We start from the raw sequence: 21,011 nt of genomic DNA on the forward strand, positions 1-21,011 counted from the left end.
GCACGCCCTAACTTCAGGATAGAGGCATGAGAGCCAATGCCTAATATTAGGCTCTCCCTTTCTCGAACAGCTGAAGGGGAGGGGACGAAGGGAAGGTTGGGTACAGAGCCCGAAGATAGACAGCTCGAGGTGAGTGGAAATAAGGATGACAATGAGGCCGCGCTACAAAGCCAGATGTGGCCCAGGAAAGGTGCCCCTAAGCACTTAGGTGAAGCGGGCCTCAGCCCATACACAAAGGAGGCCCCAGTGCCGCACTGCGCTCTGGTACTCGTAGTCACGTCCCCAAGCAGATGACAGCCGGGAAACTATAGGGTCCAGAGCCAAAGTAGGCCCTTCTCCTCTGCCTCGGGCTCTTCCAGCCTCACACAAAGGACCGCGCCACCACCCCCTCGCCCCGCCCGCCGGGACTTGTAGTTCCCGTTCCCCACGCCAAGCCGCAGAGAAGGAAGCGGCCAGACTACAACTCCCAGCAGCCTCCGCGGCCTAGCCCCGCACCCCTACCTCCATCTTGGCTGCGGTCGGAGCCTCCATTTTCGCTCCCTCCCCCCCTTCAGGCACCACCACCGCCACCACGCGCGGACGCCTGGTCTTGACTCTTCGCTTCGGCTCTGCGGCCTGACGTGAGGCCTATATAGTTGAACGGGGGCCCGGTGGAAAAGCCCGAGGCAGAGACTCAGGGTGAGATTTTTCCCTACACGGAGCTCTAGGAGTGCCCACTTTGACACAGAAGTCTCTCCCGTTAGTCTTGGTCTTCTCATCCGCCCTTAGCCTGGCTTCTTGCTACCCACAATTAGACCCTAGGGTCGTACTCACCCCAACAGCTCAGCGCCCCCTCTCCAGCGCCGCCATAAGCAGCACGGCCCGGTACGTAGGAATAAATCTCGCTTCTCTCGCGAGAGTTGCGGGCTCCTAGCGCGTGCACAGGAAGGGGAGGGGAGCGCGTTCCTAATACGCCTGCGCGCGAGGCCCGAGTGACGCCCACTGGTCCGCTGCGCTTAACCACAACCAGTATGGTGATTACGTTCCACTACCCTCCCTCCCCCACCAGCTGCGGGAAGCAATCTCTGTGTTTACTGACTCCGCTGGGACTCGGGGGGCGGGGTGGCAGGTGACTTCAGCGCTCTGATCTTTGCTAACCTGAGGTGCTTTAAGCAGCTAGACCTGGGTAAAGCTTCAGGGCGAACAATTCGGAGGGCATATCCAGGAATGTCCTATAATGGATTTCTCTTTTCCCAGCGATGATCCAGAAGCCCCCAGACCCCCGTTTCTCCTCACTCACAGTGTAAGCCTGCTTTCTCTTGCCTGTTACATTAGACTGGAATTTTCATTAGTTATAGAGTCGGGTTTTTAGCAAGGCAATTTGGCAGTCTTAAGTGAGACCTTTGTCTCCCAGAAGCTACCTACATTGCTTGCAACAGACGGACAAGAGTGGGCGAGGAAGTAAAATCATTTAAAAGAAAAAACAAAACAAAAAACTCCTTTAGCTGAACTTTCTGGTTACCAGAAGATATGCGTAGTGTATCAGGTAATCAAAGAGGCTGAATCAGTAACCAAAAGGTTGAAATCTGAGCAAATCATCTGGAGCTCTAAGAGGAGGCAGCATCCTACTTCTGATGTTCAAAGATTTTTCTCTCCACCTCAGTTGCTATTCCAACCCGATACCACCTCCTAGGTGCCTTTGTTCTCTCTGATGCCTTCCCACGCTTTCCTGGGCACAGATACTGGCTTCGCTTTCAGTGCTTTCCTAGCTCACTCTGTGGTGATTATTAGTCTGTACTAGCTAATGATACTTCAGGACGGGCCTGTGACCTTCATCTCTGCATTCCTGGTGCCTGACAGTGCCTGGCATAGACAACTCGCAAACGCTTGTTGAATGAATGTCACTGAACAACAGTGTAAGTTGTTAGAAACTGGAATGTTCTGTTGGGGAAGTACAGAATGTAAATATGTCGAACCAGCTGTTTTGTTTCCTTTCACTAATTCTTAAATTGAGATCTCTCTTTCCCAGCAATAGATCTAGTCTGGATATTCTAATGTTACAGAGAAACTGCCCTGGGCTCTTGCTCTAGAAACAAGGTCATGTGGAGCTGGGCTAAAAGTAGAATTAGGTCTAAGAGCACACATTCTCAAATATCACAGCAATGGTAAGTGTAAAAAGTAATAGTCTTGCTAAATTCTATAAATACAATTCCAATTAATAAGGAAGAATAAAGTCTGGATTCCTACCATTACACATAATTCCTAAAGATCTTCTTAAATCATAACCATTTCATCATCCTCATTCTGAATATCTCAATTTCTTTCAAATTTCTCTTTGATCCATAATTTGTATCAATTTACATTTAACAAAATGCAAATATATATAAACCCAGAAGTACACATTTAAGCTTGCAATGCATTAAAAAAAGTAGAAGATAGATTGGACATAAATCACTAGTTTAAATGATTTATCCTTTCTACAAGTACTACCCATAATTAGTGGTTTCATTTTTTAAATTTTTTTGTTATTATTTTTAGGAACTTGTGAAGTTTTTATTAAATCCACACAAGTAAAAACCATATTGTGAGGAGCTGGGGAATGGGGCTACCAAGGAGTGGGAGCCAGGCTACCAGAGGGGAAGGGCAGGGGGGTGATAGAACAGACCCAGGCTGAGCTGGCTCAGGGGGCCCTGCTTCTGGTGCCATCACCAGGGCCACTGGACAGCTCCTGGGCACCAGGCACCAGACAAGGTCATGGCGAGGGCTCCACCAGCATAGCAGAGACCTTGGTGTCACCAAAGGCCTCATGTGTGCAAGTCTTAAAGAGTGCTGCAGGTTGATGATGGACTACACATAGACCTTGCCCTCCATCAGCTTGTTGAACTGCTTGAACATACTGCCCACATTCTGGGCAAACTCTTGGGGAGAGCTGTAGGGGGAGTGACAACTTCTCCCGGAGGCAAATGTGGATCAGGGTCAGGTCTAAGGTGCTGCCAAGCTGATCCATGGAAGAGTTGGAGTCGGTGGCCAGCTGTGCAGGGGCCAGCAGGGCTTGTGGCAGAACAGGACCAGCAGGACATGCTCGTACTTCTTCCGGTTGGCCAGTGAGAGCTTGGCCACCACACCATTGCTGTCACCACCATCCAGGCTCAAGCTGCCATCCTCCTCCTTCAGGTCAGCTAGCACGAGGCAGTGTGAGCAGCTCCACTGGCCCCCCAGCTCATCCTGCAGGTCTGGCAGGTGTCAGTCCAGGTGGAAGCAGAACTCACACTGGTTGCACATGACTGGGTTGCCTGTTTTCTGGCAGACACAGTAGATGGTGGCATTGTCATCCAGGGTACCTGGGCCCCCAGCTGGGGCTGAGGTGCCTTCTGGAGCCACCACCTCCAGGCCAGAACTGGTGCTGCCACTGGGTGAGACCAGGTGGGGGCTCTTAGCACCAGGGCCCGAGGTTTCACTTTTTGTTGTTATTTTTAGGTTTCACTTTTAGAAGATCACTATAATTTAAGGCAGTAGTTTTTTTCTAGATGAATTTTGAAGTAAAATAAAAAAAAACCCCAAAATATAGCTGCTTTACTTTTTAAAAACTGAAGTTAAAGCAGAAACTTGTGAGGTCCCTGGGAAACCATCTGCAACACAAAAGGGTGGCCAGGGGTTTGGAGAAGGCATTTCATCTATTTAGGAATAACCAGGAAAAATTGTATATATCATTTTTGGTTATTTGTTATGTTAATTTTTCTTCTCTGAGAAACGAAAATCAACAATGAAATTGTTTTTCCTCTACAATGTCAGTGAACACATACATTTCCCTGGCATCTACACGAGAATCAAAAGCAAGCTTCCTTTACACATTTATACAGTTTTCTTGGGCAGTGATTGGCAGGATTTTTGTCCATTCTCTGTGAAATGAGAAAAATTAGGTCAACGTAAAGATTTTTTAAAAATAAGGCTAAATTTATTCAGGATTTTAAGGACTGTTGTTTTCCTAACATAATGTCTTTCCTATTTAGGGAAGTTAAAGGGAATTTCTTTTATAAAATTATGGTAATAGTGGATTGTAAAGGGAACCACATTCAAGATTTCAGGACCGGAAGCAATTTAAAGCAAAAACTTTCAAAGAATAATTATTTCCAACCGAATGTAAATAATTAAAATTTACTCCTAGAACTTCACAATTCAAAACTTTTTATTCATCAACAAGCCTCAAAAATAAATATAAGAATAACAATTATGTAATAAAATATTCGAACTTAAATGAGAACAATGCAAAAGTTTTATATAATGCTTCCCTATAAAATGTCAACATTGCACTTAATGGAAGAATCAGGTGGACATGCTAAACTGCTGCACTAAAAGTAACCACCAAAACACTTCAGCTCTGGGAATCAGCCGAAGGGAAGGGCAAAGCAAAAGATTATTTTTAATTTTTATTAAATTAGATCTTGATGAAAACCAACTGCATTTGGAATAAAATCCAAACTCTCTTGCCATGGCTTACAAGACCCTAAATGACCCAGTCCTCATTAAGTCTCTAACCCCTGGTTCCCTGTGATTCAACTCCACTGCCACTTTGCTTCCTTGAACATTGCAAGTTTGTTCCTACTTCAGAAACCTTGCGTTTACTGTTGCCCCTGCCTGGAATGGTCTTTCCCCAAATCATTACATATTTGGCACTTTCTCAGCATTTGGGTTTCAGCTCAACTGTTACTGCCTCACAAAGATCTTTTCTAAAGTACCTACTGTTAACATCGCTTTTTAAAAATATTACTTGTTTTATTGTCTTCATAACATGTATCACCATCCAGAATTAACACATTTATGAATTTAATTATTGCCCTTCTTCTGCTTCAGTTCTGTTTGGTTCATCATTATATCCTGTACACCTAGGTCAGTGACTGATAAAATAATAGTAAGTACTTAATAAATATTTATTAAATGAATGAATGAATGGCACTTAGTTAAAGCTAAGACTATTGATTGTATGATACATTATTTATGCACTGTAAAAAGAAAATATGTTGCCATTTTTACTGACATTTTTATTACTTAGAATTGTTATATTGAGAGCTCTTTTAAACTTATTTAGACCTAGAATTGTTTTTATGTGTCACTCTCGTATATATAGTGAAAAAGAAAAAAAAAGCAAAGTAAGCTGGTTAAGGTATTCCTAAAACTTCTTCACAAAATCTAAGTCTTCTGAATTTTTCTTTTTATTAATAAATTTGACCATATTTTAAAAATTTCACTCATCAAGAGGCAGCCCCCCCAAATAAAAAAGTCAACAGACTAGAAGAATATATATTTGCAACATATAAAACTGACAAGGTATTAGTAGCATGAATATGTTAAATAATTACATATCAAGAAGAAAAAAGGGGGAATGACTTAAATGTCTATATATTTTTTAAATGTCTATATTTGAAAAACTTATGCTCAGCCTCATTAATCGGAAATGAATATTTGAGATGTTAGACTTTCAAAGGAATTGTAAAAATAGTACAGAAAGTTCCCATAAAGCCTTCACCCAGTTTCCCATTATGCTAATCTTACCTCAAGAAAGAACAATTTTCAAAACTAGAAAATTCATCTTCACACAGTATTAACTAAACTACAAAATTAATTTAGGTTTTATTATCTTTCTAATATTCATTTCTCTTCCAGAGTCAAATCCAGGATCCTACCCTGCATTTGGTCTCTTTAGTCTCCTCCATTCTGACAGTTCCTCAGTCTTGTCTTTCGTGACCTGTATGCTTTGGAACAACACTGGTGAGTTGGTTTTTTTTTTTAACCTTCACCAGAGGATAGTTTTTCCTTTGCTTTTCAGAGAGTGGAAGGGGGGAGAGAGAAAAACGTCGATGTGAGAGAGACACATCGATTGGTTGCCTCCCACATGTGCCTCGACCAGGGCAGGGGATAGAGCCTGCAACCGAGGTCATGCCCTTGGCGGGAATCGAACCCAGACTCTTCAGCCCTTGGGTTCTAACCACTGAGACAAATTAGCTAGGGCTTGGAGAGTTGTTTTGTAATTGTCCCTCAATTTGTATTTGTCTGCCGTTTCCCTTGATTAGGTCAAGTTTATGTGTTATTTGGAAGAATGTTACAGAGGTGATACACCCTTCTCATTGCATCCTCAGGGGGTATATGATATTGAGAAATGTACTATTAATGATGTTTACTCCAAACCCATAGAGGATTAACATTAAAAAAAAAAAAAAAGGTGCTCGATTAAGGGTGGTTATGGTTTGAAGGATCTGAAAGGGGCCATTTCAACAGTGTGTTAACTTAGATGCACAGAAACAATGGACAAAGCTTGCTTAAGGCAAAGATAAGTCTGGGGAGTGACTACCCACCATGCAGTGCCCAATTAGGAATTTATGATCAGGTTACCCTGAGGTTACGTTGCATAGAAACCATTTTTTCGTCATATTACCTTAATCAATTGGGTATGTTATAGCATAGTAAGAAGCTAGAAAAATTCCAGGACAAGCAGAATAGGGAAACTGAGACAGTTAAATAGCAGTTTGTGGCCACCTAATAAATCCTAGCTTCCCTAAACCAAGAACACTTGAGTAAATGGTTTGCACTTCTACTCCCCAACCTGGGGTTAAATAGCTTAAATCACCCTACTCAGGAGACAGGTAACAGAAATCCAATTAGTGCCATTTGCCAACTACACCCAAGGACAGACAAATTAAGAGAATAAATCTCATTTTGGTACATCAGCATAAAGCTGATAAATATTCTATTGATCCACCCTTAATCTTTAAAACCCCTAAAAATGAAAGTCCCAATGGGATCTCTCCAGGGAGCATGCCTGTGCCATTCCCCCTCCCCCTCAGGCATCTGTCCCCTAACCTCTAAGGGACCCCATGAGACTTGCAACCAGGGGAGCAATGGGCAGGGCAGCTCTTCCTGGGCTAACCCCCCAAACCTGTCTCCAAGGACCCTTTTCCCCCTTTTCTTTGACTTCCCAGTGGGCCAAGGCAGCCCAGCCTAGATCTCCTGCAGCTTCTTCTATGCCCTTCCTTGTTTCACTGTCCTGAGTGTTTTTGCTGCAGTCAATAAATTCTTGCTTTTCTACACTTTGTCTCGATTGAAATCTTTCCCTCAAGACAAGAACTGAGGTCTCCTCATCTCCCTGGTAACAGGTACAGTGGTGTCTGCCAGGATTCTTCATAGTAAAAATACTATTTTCCCCTTGATACTTTGGGACCATACTTGATTGAATAGTGTCCTCTACCAAGAATGCAAACCAATTTTGCTTATGCTTTGAATCAACCACACCACAACCTCTACATAAGACATATCCCAATTTCAGAGATGTTAAAATATGAAATAAAAATGAATCCTAGGATTAGTAACATGCAGAAATTCACTTCCATCAATTCCACAGTGTTTCCAGGAGGCTACATGAAATGTAGAGTGAATTGTACTCCATTGAAGCTCTGAAGGTTCTGCCTCCTATTTAGCATTCTTGGAGCATAACAAAAGGTAAAGCATCCTAAGTGTCCTTAGAAGTTATCTGGGATGATTATTCAAGTACAAATTCCTAGATCCCATTTCGAAATTTCAATTTCAGTAGGTCAGTGAGCTACACTTTGAGGAATATTGAACTAGACCTTCAATGTCTGAGTCAAATTATGCCTAAGGAAATAAGTCAAAGTAATAAAGCTAGATATCAGTAATATTTAAGCATTTTTCAAGATACATCCAAATTTAGTTTAAATTTTATAATGTGATTTGTAATCATGAGTTTTAATCATGAGGAAATCTTTAAAACCATTTCAGAAACAACTATTTGTAGAGTTATACTGCTGACTACATTGCACTAATTATAAAACATTTATGAAAACCCTGTCTACTTAACAGGTCAGTATCCATGTGAAAAATAAACCTTTGCATTTCCTAATAATTAGACTCATTACTGACTAAAATTAGCTGACATTATCTAAATTAGGTTTTTATTAGAAAAGTTTGTACTAAGAGTTCACAAACCAGTTAAGTCCCTCCATCCACTGCAAAAAAAAAACATTAATCACTCAAAATGAAAAAACATTTTCACTTTTTTAAATACACATTATCTTCAAAGCATTAACACCAGCCAGAAATTATATCATGTAGAGTGATGAGAGCTTTTGATTTGTCAGGGGGAAAAGTTAACATATAGATTTATCCTGATATCTGAGATGTAAAGAACTAAAGAAAATGTAAAAGAACATAAGACAGATAAAGGGACAGACACCATGTTATACTTTAATGGGCTATCTGATTACCACGTTCACTGAAAACTGGCCATGGCAGCTGACAAATAGTATAGGGTACTAACCTCCTCAATTGGAATTGCAGGACATATGGTGGCACTTAGGACATATACTTCAAGGCAAATGGCTTGGCTAAAAGATTCCTTACTCTTGGGAAGTGAAATAAAAATGCCACACTTGGGGTAGAATATTTTCAAGTCCTATGCAGGACTCTAAATAGAAACTTGATGAATTCTAAAAGAACATATACCTGTGCATTAAAACCTACCACTGTAGGCCAAGTCAATTAGTATTACTGGGATTAGATGCTTTTAGGACATCTTGGAGAGATTTTGTTGTTTTAATGGGAATTAATTTTTTATGGCAGTACAAAAGAAATTTTACATCACACCAACCACTAACAAAACATTCTTTAATACTGTGCCTTTCCCATGCATTATGATGCTTAATATTACCAGAAAATACTGACAGGTTTAGCATTTATTAGTTCAGTTATTTGGGGGTAAACCTAAATTAATAGTATAACATGAAGTTATGTGAGTAAACTGAGATGGGGGAATGAGTTGATGAATGATCCTAGTTGACTACTCAGCATTTGAATCTCAAAACTGCTTGTCTATATAGCACTATGAATGTAATAACTCTTATTAGGTGATAAAACTTTGCTTCCTTGTGAAAAATGGATCTAAAAAGAAAGCCAACTACAGGTACTAGTAATGAAAGATATCAAAGTAAATGATGGTTCTTAACTATAAAATAGAAGTTATATATAAATGAAATAGTAGAGTGTAGTACCTAAGAACTGTGATGTGAATAAACCTATTATATGCTCTTCACACTAGGTAAACTACCCAAGTTGAAGATTTCCTAGCAGAAAAAATTTAAAAATTGATTACCAATATCTAACGGAGTAACTAAAAGCTATGTTTAGCATTTGAGCTAAGTGTACGTGTGTGTCCACATACACAGGACAAAGTTTTCAGCATTCTTTGAACATACAATGACTATACTACCAATGGAAAAAAACAGTTGACTTATTTTCAAGTATGTTTCCTGGAGACTAGCAACACGTTCTCTCAAATTAAGAGTAAAGAGACACGGCCATGAATTGCCAAACCAACTCTTAGCACCAGAGAGACTTAAAACTTCATAGAAGGTGAATGACATTACAAATAAGAGAATTTGCCGATGTAGTTCTGCAGAATTGTATGGTTCTCAAATGGAAAATAATCCAGGTTTATGCTAAATAGATTTAAAAAGCTAATCTCTTTTTAAATTTTTTCATAATTGCAATTTACAATCTTATATAAAATAAAATCACTGGCTTATGATACAGTGCTCAAAGTTTCAGAGATGTGAAAAAACAAAAATGAACCGAATACACAGTTTATATAAATCGAGGTCCCAGAAATGAAAATTAAAAGTAGTCTCTTAGAGAAAGGAATGGTGAAATTCAACACACCCCAAAACTATTTTGTGGATAGCCCATTTTGCTGCCAATTCTAAACTGCCATCTGATTTCTTTAATCAATATTAAATCAAGTCTGAGGCAAGACAGTGAAAGGACAATACTCAAATAGAAAGATAGTAACTTCCTTCCTTGATAAAGAATCTCCAGCTGTCATTCAGAAGCTGAAGTTATTTGATGGCTTGGGAAGCAGTGTCCATTGAGTTTTCCTTTCTGACCTGAAGCGACTCACTGCTGATGGACAATAATTCTCGAAGTTCCTTATTTTCAAGCTGGGGGGGAAAAAAGTATATGTTTATTTCAGGTATTTTGACTGTAACTGCATCAGAACACATTGTTTTGCGTCAGAAACAGAAAACATATTAATTTTTAAAGTTTTAAGAAACAAAAGAAATAGAATTTCCTAAAATACTACTTATTTACTTATTTATTCATCGAACAAACATTTACTGAGCAATTTTTATATGCTACATGTTAGGACTACAAAAAAAAGACTCCTCTCCATTGGAGGAATTCACACTTATGATACTCTTCATGGTTCCCATGATTTTTGCTACTATTCTATCTTTCAAATGTCTAATAATATTTTCACTCAGCTCAATCTTCTCTCCTAGATGTCCTACAGTTTTGGAGAAAGGAAGGAAAGGGAGAGAAGAAACGATTTATTGGCCACGTAACCAGTACCACGTGGATGTCTTAAATATATGATCTCACAACCATCTGTAGGGTAGGTATCATCGCCTACACCCATATTCTTTTTAAAATGAGGACAGTGTGGCTCACAAAGTCCAAAAACTTGTCCAAACTCAGACAACTTGGATGTGGTATTGCTGAGGTCGCCATCCAATGCCCATGTTTTTTCCACTTAAAGTATCAAGTAAAATTTGTCTCATGTTTCCTTAGGGCTGTTTCCATAACTGAGAAGAATGTAGGCAAGGTTGTTCTATCACTTGAACTACCTCCCAGTTCCTAATTGGGACCTTGTCACTCCCTTTGATTTTCACATAGGGCAGTTAGCACGCCTCATCCTTACTCTCTCTGCAGGAAATTCTGGTAAACCATAGTGTTTACAGGAAAGAGTCAGAGCCTATGGTCATTAAATTTTCTACCATATAAAGTGCTTCCCCCAGTACTTTGTATCTCTCTCCTAACACTTACATACCATTTCATATCTTATAAGTAGAGTAAGTCCTCATTTAATATCACCGATAGGTACTGGAACTTTAAGCAAAATGATGTATAAAGAAACCATTTTTACTATAGGCTAAATGATATAAACAAGAGTTAAGTTCCTATGGCATCTCATCAGTGTTGTGATGAAACGACGCTGAAGTTATCTGAGGACCTGCTGTACTAGTCATTCCTTTTACTAGGCTGAGCAGGGACCCTAGCTTTTTTTATGTGGTATTTCTCAAAGGGCCCATGATAGCATTTGGTAATAAGCAGCATTCAAACTATTATGTTTTTCCTTAACAATTTTATGGGCGCACGAACACCCTAGGCCCTTCTTTGTAAATTATTTCCATTTTAATAAAAAATATTAGATGAAAATAGCTTTTAAAAAAATCAAGACTACAGGGCTTATAAAATAAACAGTAGTCCCTTGGCTTTGTTCCCCAAAGGCAACCACTTTTAATACTTTTATCGATTTCTTTAGTATTAACTTCTATAATTTTAAGTAATATGCCTTAACTGCTACATTCTTATCATCAACTCTAGACATTATCTATTCGACTTCCTTTTGTGGCAGATGAGGGACTTTAATTCACGTGTAATCTGTCCCTTCCACACTCTGCCCTTTGGATATGATAACATCTCAATTTCTAGCATAGTTGGCATTTTCATTGTATGCTGCTGATTACGTTTCCTTTTTTGAAAAGGGTATGGAGGAGTTTTAATTTTAAATCACCAGCACACAGAAAACATCAAAACACTGCAGTGATAGGATAGTGATGGCACACTTTCCAGACTCTATGAAAACTTCCTGAAATACTGTGAACCTAAAATAGCAACAGTCTTACCTCTAATTGGGCTAGTTTTTCCTGAATCTTACAAAACTGGTCATCATCCACCTGAACTGCTTTCCTCATTACTTCTCCCATTTCACAGATTCTGTCAATCTGACTCTCAATTTCCTGTGAAGATATTTACACAAAAAAGGTGAAAAAGTCATCTTTTCTACATATATGAAGTACATGAGAACATGTGCATTATGATGTTTAAAAGTTCATTTAATCTATGCTACAGCAGTCACATAGGCGTTTCACTATAATCTGAATTCTCAGGGGTAAAGCCGTAATAATCTTGTGGTATTCACAAATAATTGGTTTTCAAAAGATTGATTCTAGTCTAACCACCACTGTTAGACAACATCTCTAAGTGTCTTCTTAACTGAAATTTGAATACTTTTCCTGGTAAGAAGCTCACCACATTCCAAGGTACCTTATTCCATTTTTGGAGTTATCTTTTCAAAAAAATATATTTTTATTGGTATTTAGAGAGAGAGGAAGGGAGATGGAGAGAGAGAGAGAGAAACATCAATATGAGAGCAAAACATCAATCGGCTGTCTCCTGTACAACCTCCACCAAGGATCGAGCCTGCAACCTGGGCATGTGCCCCAATCCAGAATTGAACCAGCAACCTTTGAGTGCACCGGACATCACTCAACCAACTGAGCCACACTGTCCAGGACTGGACTTATCTTTTAACAAGTCTTTCATATGAGTTAAAATCTGTTTCCTTCAAGGTTCAAATTTTCTCTTCCAGAGTAAAGAAAATAAAGTTCATTTTTCTCTTCCATATGAAAGCCATTCACATATTTAAAACATCCCTGTTCCCTAAGACTTGTGTTAAGTCTTAGTGCTTTCCATGAATCTAGGATGAAACTTTATAAATTGCACTGTAGCAAATAGTGAGGCACCAATCTATTAATCCAGGATTAAATGATATAGTCCATGTGAACGTACAATGACAACTATAAAGCACTCTACAGACATAAGAGCAATTACTAGGTTTCTCAAGTTAAATCATAATTAACCAAAGTGTAGAAACTATGCCATGTATATGTATTTTTTAAACCATACTTCTCTCTCCTAACAAGCATGACACTTGTTCAATTTAATAAGTTTCCCAGCTGCCTGCTCTCTGCAGGTACTATGTTAGGGATAAAATAGGAATTTATGCTCCTTACAACCAAGGAGCTCACAATTTAGTGAAATGTACGATAATAACCAATCAAGTAATTACTGAGCAACTGGTATTATGTTTGGTGGAAGAATTAAGCTTTCATTAACATCTTGGAAAGAGTCCTTAGGGAGGAAGGAACCTTAGTCCTACTCAAATGAAAGGACCTGAGCAGCCCCTTACTCCCGTCTTTCTATTAAAATCTTTACAAAGCTAGAGCAAAACCAACAGTGAATGTGATAAACATGAAAGGAAAACAAGCTTACTATTCTTCAAAGAAGGCACACAAACTAAAACAATTTCAACGTTTCAACTCAGTTCATTTAGAATTTATTCATCGAAGTTTCTTACTGCAGAGTGAGTCTGGTGAGCTTTCAGGACTGGTTCAGCATCCACTGCTTTTTTAGCAACCATTAATTGTAACATCTGCTTCCGGTATTTGCTCATGATGAGTTCCAAAGCATCCTGGTGTTCTTCCAAGGAAACCCACAGCTCTATCAAAAAATAAAATAACTTGGCAGTGATGTCTGAGAGATAGCTTTCAAAGCCAGACTCTTAACACTTGGAATTTTATGATACTCCATGAGATATTGTGATTCCAAATTTGTAAAGTCCACAAAACATAACAGTTAAGGTCAATGTGAAACATAACTTTCTAAGCAGAGGCAGCACAGTTTGGTAGAAACATGGGATTTGGAATCAGAAGGCATGGGTTTCAGTTCAGTTCTGTGAGTTACTAGTAATACTCTTAAGCAAATCATTTAACCTCTCTGAGCCTATTTCTTACCTGGCTTATATATCTCAATATGAAAATATAAGAATACAATGGGCTGATATATGTGGAAGCCCCCTTGAAACTGACATACAAATAACTTCATACTATCATTAATAATGTACTTATCAAACCTAAGAAATTCTATCTTGAGTATACAATTCAGCTCTTCCACTTTGCACAAGAACATAAAAAACTCTTCAGTCTTAACTTTAGTATATTTGAATATTTAAACTTTACATTTTAATGCCTTGAGAATATTAACTCCAATTCAACTCTACTAAACACCTCTTTGATAAGCTGCCTATAAATACAAAATCAATCAGACAACCTTGAAAAGGGTAATGTAACAAACTTCATTTTACTGGGCCAGCACAGGGTAACTGTTACTAAAAGTACTGACCTGGAAATACATATAGCATGTGCACTTTAGTGAACAGTTGCGCAGTTTTGCAAGAACTTTTGCAATATTTAGTATGAGAAAATCATAACTACACAAAAAGGCCTGACTGACCTCTGTTTTCCTGCTGCAAGTCTCTAATCTGTGTATTCTCTTGGGACAGCAGAATGTGAGGTTTGTATTTGGACATGTCCTTTATATCGGATGCATCCTCTTGATACTGGACAAACAGAGAGAGACTAAGCGCGCCGGAAACAGGACAGCCGCAGGTGCAGCCGAGAGGCAGGAGCCGGGGCTCGGGCAGGGTTCTCAGCCCCGATGCCCAGAAAGCTCTCCCCGCCGACCCTGCGGCCAGGAATAATTCCGGGCCGAGGTCCCGCCGGACCTCGCCCTCCCCCCGTCGAGTGCCCGGGACCTGAGGGCACGGCCCCCTACCCTCTGCCTGACCTGGTCGGGAAGCGCCGTCCCCGCCTCCCGCATAGCGGCCACCCGCCGGTGCAGCGCCGCCGACTGATCCACCAGCGACTCGGCGGCCGCATCGTGCTCGCGCAGCCTCTCCAGCAGCGTCTTAGCGTCAGTCAGGATCTTCTCGATGGTGCAGCTCATAGCGGCCGCAGGACCACCGCCCCGGCGCCGCTCCCCCAAGCGAGGCGCTCCGACCCTCCCGGAGCCCGTCTCGGCGCCGGCCGTCACTTCCGGTATGCTTTAAAGGCGCCGGGCCGCCGCGTGCGCGCCTGCGCGGTGGCTGCCGCGGCCCCCCGGCCGTCGCCGGCGTCCCTGAGCCCGCCCCGCAGCCGCGGCCCGCCCTTGCCACGCCCTTGGCTTCTGTTCCCACAGCCCCGTGGGCGAGTCAGGTTTTGCTGGGTGGGTGGCGTTCCTTCCCTTTTTTTTTTTTTGAGAGAGGGTTATTAGCGCTGGGGACTGAAACTAGGAAGGGGTCAGGATGGAGGCAACAGGCGAGAGCCCCGGCGGGGAGGCTCTGGCTCGCCGGGAAGTCCGAGAGGACGGGGCCTTGGCGACAGGCTCCGGGCGTTGGCCGCGGACCAGCTGCCGCTGCCCGCTGCTCCCCTGGCCGCGAGTCTCCGGGGAGCCGCAGGGTTTAGGACATACACGCCCGAGAGGGAAGAAAGGCCGGGGAGGAAAGCCCTGGGCGCCTCCTGGGAGGGAGAGCCCTCCCCCTACTCGTTTTGATTGGTGTGGGTGGTGGTTCGTTCCTTTTTTTTTAAAATTTAGATTTTTAAAAATTATTGTAAAATACACCACCTTCACCAATTTTAAACGTACAATTCAGTAGTATGACGTACATTCACAGTGTCGTGCAACCGTCACCACCACCCAGCTCCAGAACTCAGCTTGCAAAACTGACACTGTGCGCCGGTGAAACATTAGGCCCCTCCTCTGCCCTCCTCCCAGCCCTGGCAGCCGCTCTTCTACTGACTCCTTCAGGAGCCTCATACAAGTGGAGTCATGCAAATTGTATTTGTCTTTTTGTGACTGGCTTATTTCACTTAGCATAATGGTCTCTGTGTTCGCCCAGGCACATCACAGTTTCCTTTCTTTTTAAGGCTGAAAATATTTCATCACATATATGTACAAATACCACATTTTGTTGATCTCTTTGTCCATCTGTGGACACTTGGATTGCTTTCGCCTTCTGGCTATTGTGAATAGAGCTGCTGTGAAACACAAGTCTGCAAAAATCTGTTGAGTCCCTGCTTTTGATTCTTTTGGGTGTATACTCAGAATTGCTGAGTTATACGGTAATTCTGTTTTAAAAGTATTGAGGAATGACCATAATGTTCTCAACAGTGGATGCACCCTTTTACATCTTCACCAACTGAATAAGGGGACCAGTTTCTCCACATCCTTGATTATTTTGTTCTTCTCTACACTTGCTATGTTCTGTGTTTTTTGTGTGTGTGTTTTTAATGGGTGTGAGATGGAGTTATTGTCTGCTTGCCTATTTTTTCTATTTTAATTCAGTTAATAACTTGAGGATAAATTTAATCAGAACAGCATTGACTTATGTGGTTCGTTATAATGGTTTATGAATTTACCTTGTCAAGCTTATATGTCAAACTTTGTTCTTTTTCATTTATTCAGTGAATATTTTTGGAGAGCCTTCTTTACTTCAGGAACAGTTTAGTGGGAAAACAGCATTGTCTGCTTCTAGGCCTGCTCTTCCTCCTGTGTAAGTAAAGAGCACATTCATACACCCGTTTGCCCAAAATGGAATCCTGAAAGTGGGCCTTTATTTTCCTGTTAAGTCTTTACACTTAATCAGTTACCAAAGCAACCTATCTCTTTTGTATCTTTAGGAAAGATTTCCTTTCTTGCATTTTCACTGCGGGGGCCCATCATTCTTTTTCACCCAGAAACAGCAAGTCCTCCAACGGGTCTTCTCCCTACTTCAAGTTGTCTGCTTCTCTAATAGCTCTTCCTCAAGGATACCATCACCCCTTGTTGCCCTTGTGATGGCAGGTAATTATTTTTCTATGCCCCACCCCATTAGGACTGAGAACCGGACTGGTCATAGTAATTCCACAATGACTGACAATTACTCCTACTTGCTGCATAAAACCTCATTCATGTTTGCTACAGTCTCATTGGCCAAAGCAATCACCTGGCCAGCCTACATTCAAGGGCTGGACAAATAGGTTCCACTTTTTTATGGAGGGGAAAGAATGTGTGTCCATTTTTGCAATCTACCATAGAGAGGGAGGTACTGATGCTTAAAGGTAAATGAGAGGTGTTAGGAGTTTGACTAAAATGAGAAATTATACTTTTGTGGTGGCACATCTCCATGATTTTACAGTTTTACATAGCATGGTTCAGCTTGTTAGGGGTCAGCTGTAGTACTAGAGGTGGAAGAGAGTGAGGCTTTGGGCATCAGTAATGCCTAGCTGAAGAAGGTGGAGGTAAACCTAGGGAGATGGTACTTGGTGGATAGAGTGACACCTGAGGTGGCAGTGGTGCTTGACAGAAACAGAATCATCCTGTAGAAGGCACCCAATAGAGATCTACTTTTAGTGGGACTGTGATGCATATTTTAGGACATCCATAAATATGAGTGTGAATTTTGCTGGAAGACAAGGGTCTTGGAAAAGCAAGTGGGGGCAAACCAGTGATAAACTAGGATTTTAAATTTTATACACAATATGACCACAGTTCCCAAAAAGACAGTGGCTTTAATTTTTAATAAATTGAAAAGTTGGATTAGATAAGCAGGCTTGCTTTATTTTTTCCTTTCTTTTTTCTATTTGTGAGTGGTATGTGTATGTGTGGGAGTACTGGCAGGGTTACAACTTTAGCTTTGTTACTCCCAGGTGGGTTAGTAGTGATTGTTAGTTGACTTCTCCACTGGACTGATACCAAAGTTTCTGCTTTTCTACTTACAGAGTTGTTTATGTTTTAATAAAGCATTAGGATTGTAATGTATAATTTCTAAACATTGCAAACATTTTCAGATACCATTAGATATTGTTTTTTCCCTTTACAAGTGCTATAGGTATTCTTTGGTAAATTTGGTAATGAACACCTTTGTTAAATAGGATAAAAGTAGTTAACAAAATGTAAACTAAATATATTCACCAAAAAGTAAAAAAACCCCAAACCTTTAAATAATAATAACCTCCTACATGCCCCTGCCTGGGGATCAAGCCCACAACCCGGGCATGTGCCCTGCCGGGAATTGAACCACAATCTCCTGGATCCTAGGTCGATGCTCAGCCGTGGAGCCACGCTGGCTAGGCAGCAAGCCTTTATTGAATATCTCTTATAGGCAAGTCACTTGATTAAGCACCAGGGAAATAAAAATGAACATGATCTCTGCTTATAAAGGTATACATGAATAATTTGTTAGATAAATCTGAATGAAAACAATTTTAGCCCAGGGACATAAAGCACTAACAGATGCATACACAGAGTGTCAACTACTAATGTCCAGTTTTCCTCCTATACAATGAGTATAAATAAATCTTGAATTTAGAAGAAGGCGTAACAATCATGAACTCCTTTAGTAGACATTCTGATTCTCTTGAATGCCAGAGGCATTCCTTCACTACATCTTTACTTTTAACCTCTGGGTGGTTAGATCAGTTGATTAGCATAGCAGCCATTGCCTCTTCACCTGTTCACTTATACTTATTAAGCTCTGTTGTGAGGATCCCTGTGATGGGCACTGAGAACTCGCTCACATATGAAGGTAGCAGCACACCAAGAGTCTAATGGAATAATAAGAATAAAAGGTCAAGGGTTGGGCCACCCTAGGAGCCTTTTCCTGCTTTATAGCTGCAGATCAACTGTGCTAGCCAGCCAAGTGCAGCGATGAGCTGGAAAAAAAGCTCAAAGAACATGCTCGACTGACGATCAGCCACTAGCATTGTGTATGTATATAAAGCGTGCATCTCCTCATTAGCCGTTATATTTTGAATTACCATTCTAGTTTTTTGCCTTATTTCTCTAAATTAGTAATATTCTCAATTCTATCAAATATAAAGCCTTGGGTGGGGAGGTGGGTGGGGTAGTGTTAGAAGAGTGGAGCATTTAAAAAAATTTTTTATAAATCACTTAAAACTTTGTGGTATTCTCACTAAATCCCAGAAGAACAATCTCTTAGAATTGAATTTTAAATTTAATTTTGATTTTCAAAACACAAGCTGATAATATTACTTGTGCAATTTCTTAAGTATAACATCAGTATGAGAGAGAAACATCAATCGGTTGCCTCCTGCATGCGCCCAGACCAGGGATCAAACCCACAACCTGGGTCTGTGCCGACCAGGAATTGAACCTGCCGCCACTTGGTGTATGGGAAGATGCTCTAACCAACTGAGCCACACTGGGCAGGGCAAGCATTGCTTTTTAAAAAAGATCAAGTACTATATGTCTGCTGTGGTATTTTTTAATGTAAGGTTGCCAGGAGAGTGTCACTTCTTTTCAGGCATAATTTGGAGCCTGGTTTTGGAATATTTTAGAATCAACACAAATAAAGTATAATCCTGTTATTGTTTCACTGATTAAAATTCACAGATACAGGGCCTATTATTTTAAAAAGTAAATAAAACATGCGACATGACTTGAAGATTTTATCATCAATTCTGCCCTTTGAAGAATTGACATTAATAGAGTAGTTGCAAAGTCAGAAACTGGATGTCAGGAAAGGTGGAGGTGTATACTGAAGCTGTGCTGTGTTATGTGAAAGTAGGACTGTTTCAGTCAGATAAAGCAAGTGAGTCATCAGGTCAGAGGAGGTAGGACATGTTTGTAACCTTGCCTCCTTAGAAATGCCCTAAAGGGATGAGACTATAAACCTAGTATCCAATAGACTTTTTTAAAAAATATATCTTTATTGATTTCAGAGAGAGGAAAGGAGAGGGGGAGAGAGAGACAGACACATCAATGATGAGTCATTGATCGAGCCCGCAGCCCGGGCATGTGCCCTGACTGGGAATCGAACCCCAATCGCCTGGATCCCAGGTCATCCAAAACCTCTGAGCCACGCCCAGCAGGGCTCCAATAGACTTTTTTAATCCTCACCTGAGATATGTTTTTCATTGATTTTAGAGAGAGGAAGGGAAAGAGAGAGGGAGGGAGAGAGAGAGAGAGAAAGAGAAACATCGATTGGTTGCTTCCCATAAGTACCCGACGGGAACCTGAAACCTGGGTCTGTGCCCTGACCCAGAATTGAACCTGCCACTTTTCGGAGCCAAGGCTCTCTTTTTTTTTTTTTTTTTTTTTTTATTGTTGATGGTATTACAGGTGTCTCCCGTTTTCTCCCTTTTGCCCCCTCCACCAAGCCTCACCCCCACCCTAGGCCTTCTCCATACTGTGGTCTGTGTGCATGGGCTATGCATATATGCACGTATGTTCTTTGGTTCATCTCCTCCTGCCCCCCCCATCTGTTATTCTGTCCCAAGCATCCACATGGACCTGTTTAGTTGGTCAGTTTATTTTGTTCATTAACCCCTCTCTTTTTGATGCATATGTTCCTTGAAAATTTCAAGCAAGTTTCTGTCCTGGGTTCTGTACTTGATAAATCTTGGAAAGCTCTCTTCCTAGATAGCACCATGGCTCTCTCCTGTTACCATTTTGGATCTCTGCTAAATGTCAATTAGGATTATCCTTTTAAAAATAGCTACTCCCCCCCCATATTCTTATCCCCTTTCCTTTTATTTTTTCTGTAACATCTATCACTGTCATATTTTTATTTAAAAAAATGTGGACATGTCTCTTTCCTTCCCTACTCCTTCCAGACCCAGAATATAAGCTCAGTGAGGACAGAAATTTTGTCATGCTTACTGCTGTATCTCCAACATGACTGGATGGATGATGCTGCCTGACCGTCAATAAATACTCTTCATAGAGTTAATACTCTTCATAGAGTTTTATGAAGAGTAAATAAGATACTGCATAGATGCAAGTTAATTAGCATGATATCTGGCATATATTAAGGATTCAATAAATATTTTCTATTGTTTCAAATTCATTATTTTCTACCATTTTCTAGTATTAAGATACATATGATGTTTTTCAGATTGTTCATGCCTTAAAAATAAGCAACATGTGGAAAATTTACAAGAACCAATTTTACAAATTTTGTACAAATGCTCAAAACTTTATCATCCAGAAGACCTACAGCACTTTGCTTGGCTCATAGGGAGGCTCATCGAACTGAGGACACTCAGTCACAGCCATTCAGAAATCTGTATTCACATTGCTGAAACTTTAAATTGTTGTGGTGTGTCTTAAAATTCCTCAATCTAGGTTGTTTACTGTATCATAATAGGATGACTGATTTGAAAAACAGGAAGAGTATTGCTGTGTGACCAATATATCACAACAAAACAGACCTCATCAGGGCTCATCAGCCTTTGTGGAATGTAGGACCACCACTAGAGGGCATCTAGGATTCTTTCAAGACTCGACTCAAAAGCAGCAAGGGTTAC

The 21,011-nt window shown here is 40.7% G+C and overlaps 2 protein-coding genes and 1 long non-coding RNA gene across 8 annotated transcripts in view; 1 reads left to right on the forward strand and 2 right to left on the reverse strand.

The window, feature by feature from the left end:
• CSDE1 (cold shock domain containing E1) overlaps positions 1 to 889 on the reverse strand; it is a 33,533-nt gene extending 32,644 nt beyond the window's left edge. For 2 of the 4 annotated variants that reach the window (XM_016223355.2, XM_016223354.2), the window contains exon 1: positions 814 to 888. The gene's annotated coding sequence lies outside the window, so the exon portion shown is untranslated. Of the gene's footprint in view, positions 1 to 813 lie in introns of all 4 variants that reach the window. The other 2 variants (XM_016223353.2, XM_016223357.2) reach the window with 2 other exon arrangements.
• A 4,374-nt stretch (positions 890 to 5,263) lies between these two features.
• On the reverse strand, positions 5,264 to 14,691 carry SIKE1 (suppressor of IKBKE 1). 2 transcript variants are annotated; one of them, XM_016223416.2, is made up of 5 exons: positions 14,512 to 14,685; positions 14,179 to 14,284; positions 13,244 to 13,386; positions 11,730 to 11,843; positions 5,264 to 9,980 (listed from the first exon to the last, which is right to left on the reverse strand). In XM_016223416.2, exons 1-5 carry the CDS (start codon positions 14,668 to 14,670, stop codon positions 9,879 to 9,881), a joined length of 624 nt encoding a protein of 207 aa, XP_016078902.1. In that variant the 5' UTR covers positions 14,671 to 14,685; the 3' UTR covers positions 5,264 to 9,878. The 2 variants fall into 2 exon arrangements, with proteins under 2 accessions (XP_016078902.1, XP_016078903.1); XM_016223417.2 differs by lacking the exon at positions 11,730 to 11,843 and having other exon boundaries at positions 14,512 to 14,691.
• On the forward strand, positions 5,625 to 20,426 carry LOC107545334 (uncharacterized). Of its 2 annotated transcripts, none has more exons than XR_001604011.2 (4): positions 5,625 to 5,745; positions 10,323 to 10,435; positions 16,168 to 16,255; positions 20,319 to 20,426. It is a non-coding gene; the product is annotated as an uncharacterized LOC107545334 (long non-coding RNA). The 2 variants fall into 2 exon arrangements; XR_001604010.2 differs by lacking the exon at positions 20,319 to 20,426 and adding an exon at positions 16,383 to 16,768.
• The last annotated feature ends 585 nt before the right edge of the window (positions 20,427 to 21,011 follow it).

The sequence above is a fragment of the Miniopterus natalensis genome, chromosome 19, assembly GCF_054644295.1.
Source record: "Miniopterus natalensis isolate mMinNat1 chromosome 19, mMinNat1.hap1, whole genome shotgun sequence".
Lineage (NCBI taxonomy): Eukaryota > Metazoa > Chordata > Mammalia > Chiroptera > Miniopteridae > Miniopterus > Miniopterus natalensis.

What these genes read in the sequence shown, in the direction of transcription:
- SIKE1 (XM_016223416.2), bottom strand. Translation starts at nt 14,670, where the DNA reads ATGAGCTGCACCATCGAGAAGATCCTGACTGACGCTAAGACGCTGCTG. An exon ending in CTTGCAGCAGGAAAACAGAG is followed by an intron (nt 13,387 to 14,178) that starts GTCAGTCAGGCC and finishes ATTTTTTGATAG; the next exon opens with AGCTGTGGGTTTCCTTGGAA. An exon ending in CTCACCAGACTCACTCTGCA is followed by an intron (nt 11,844 to 13,243) that starts GTAAGAAACTTC and finishes ATATCTTCACAG; the next exon opens with GAAATTGAGAGTCAGATTGA.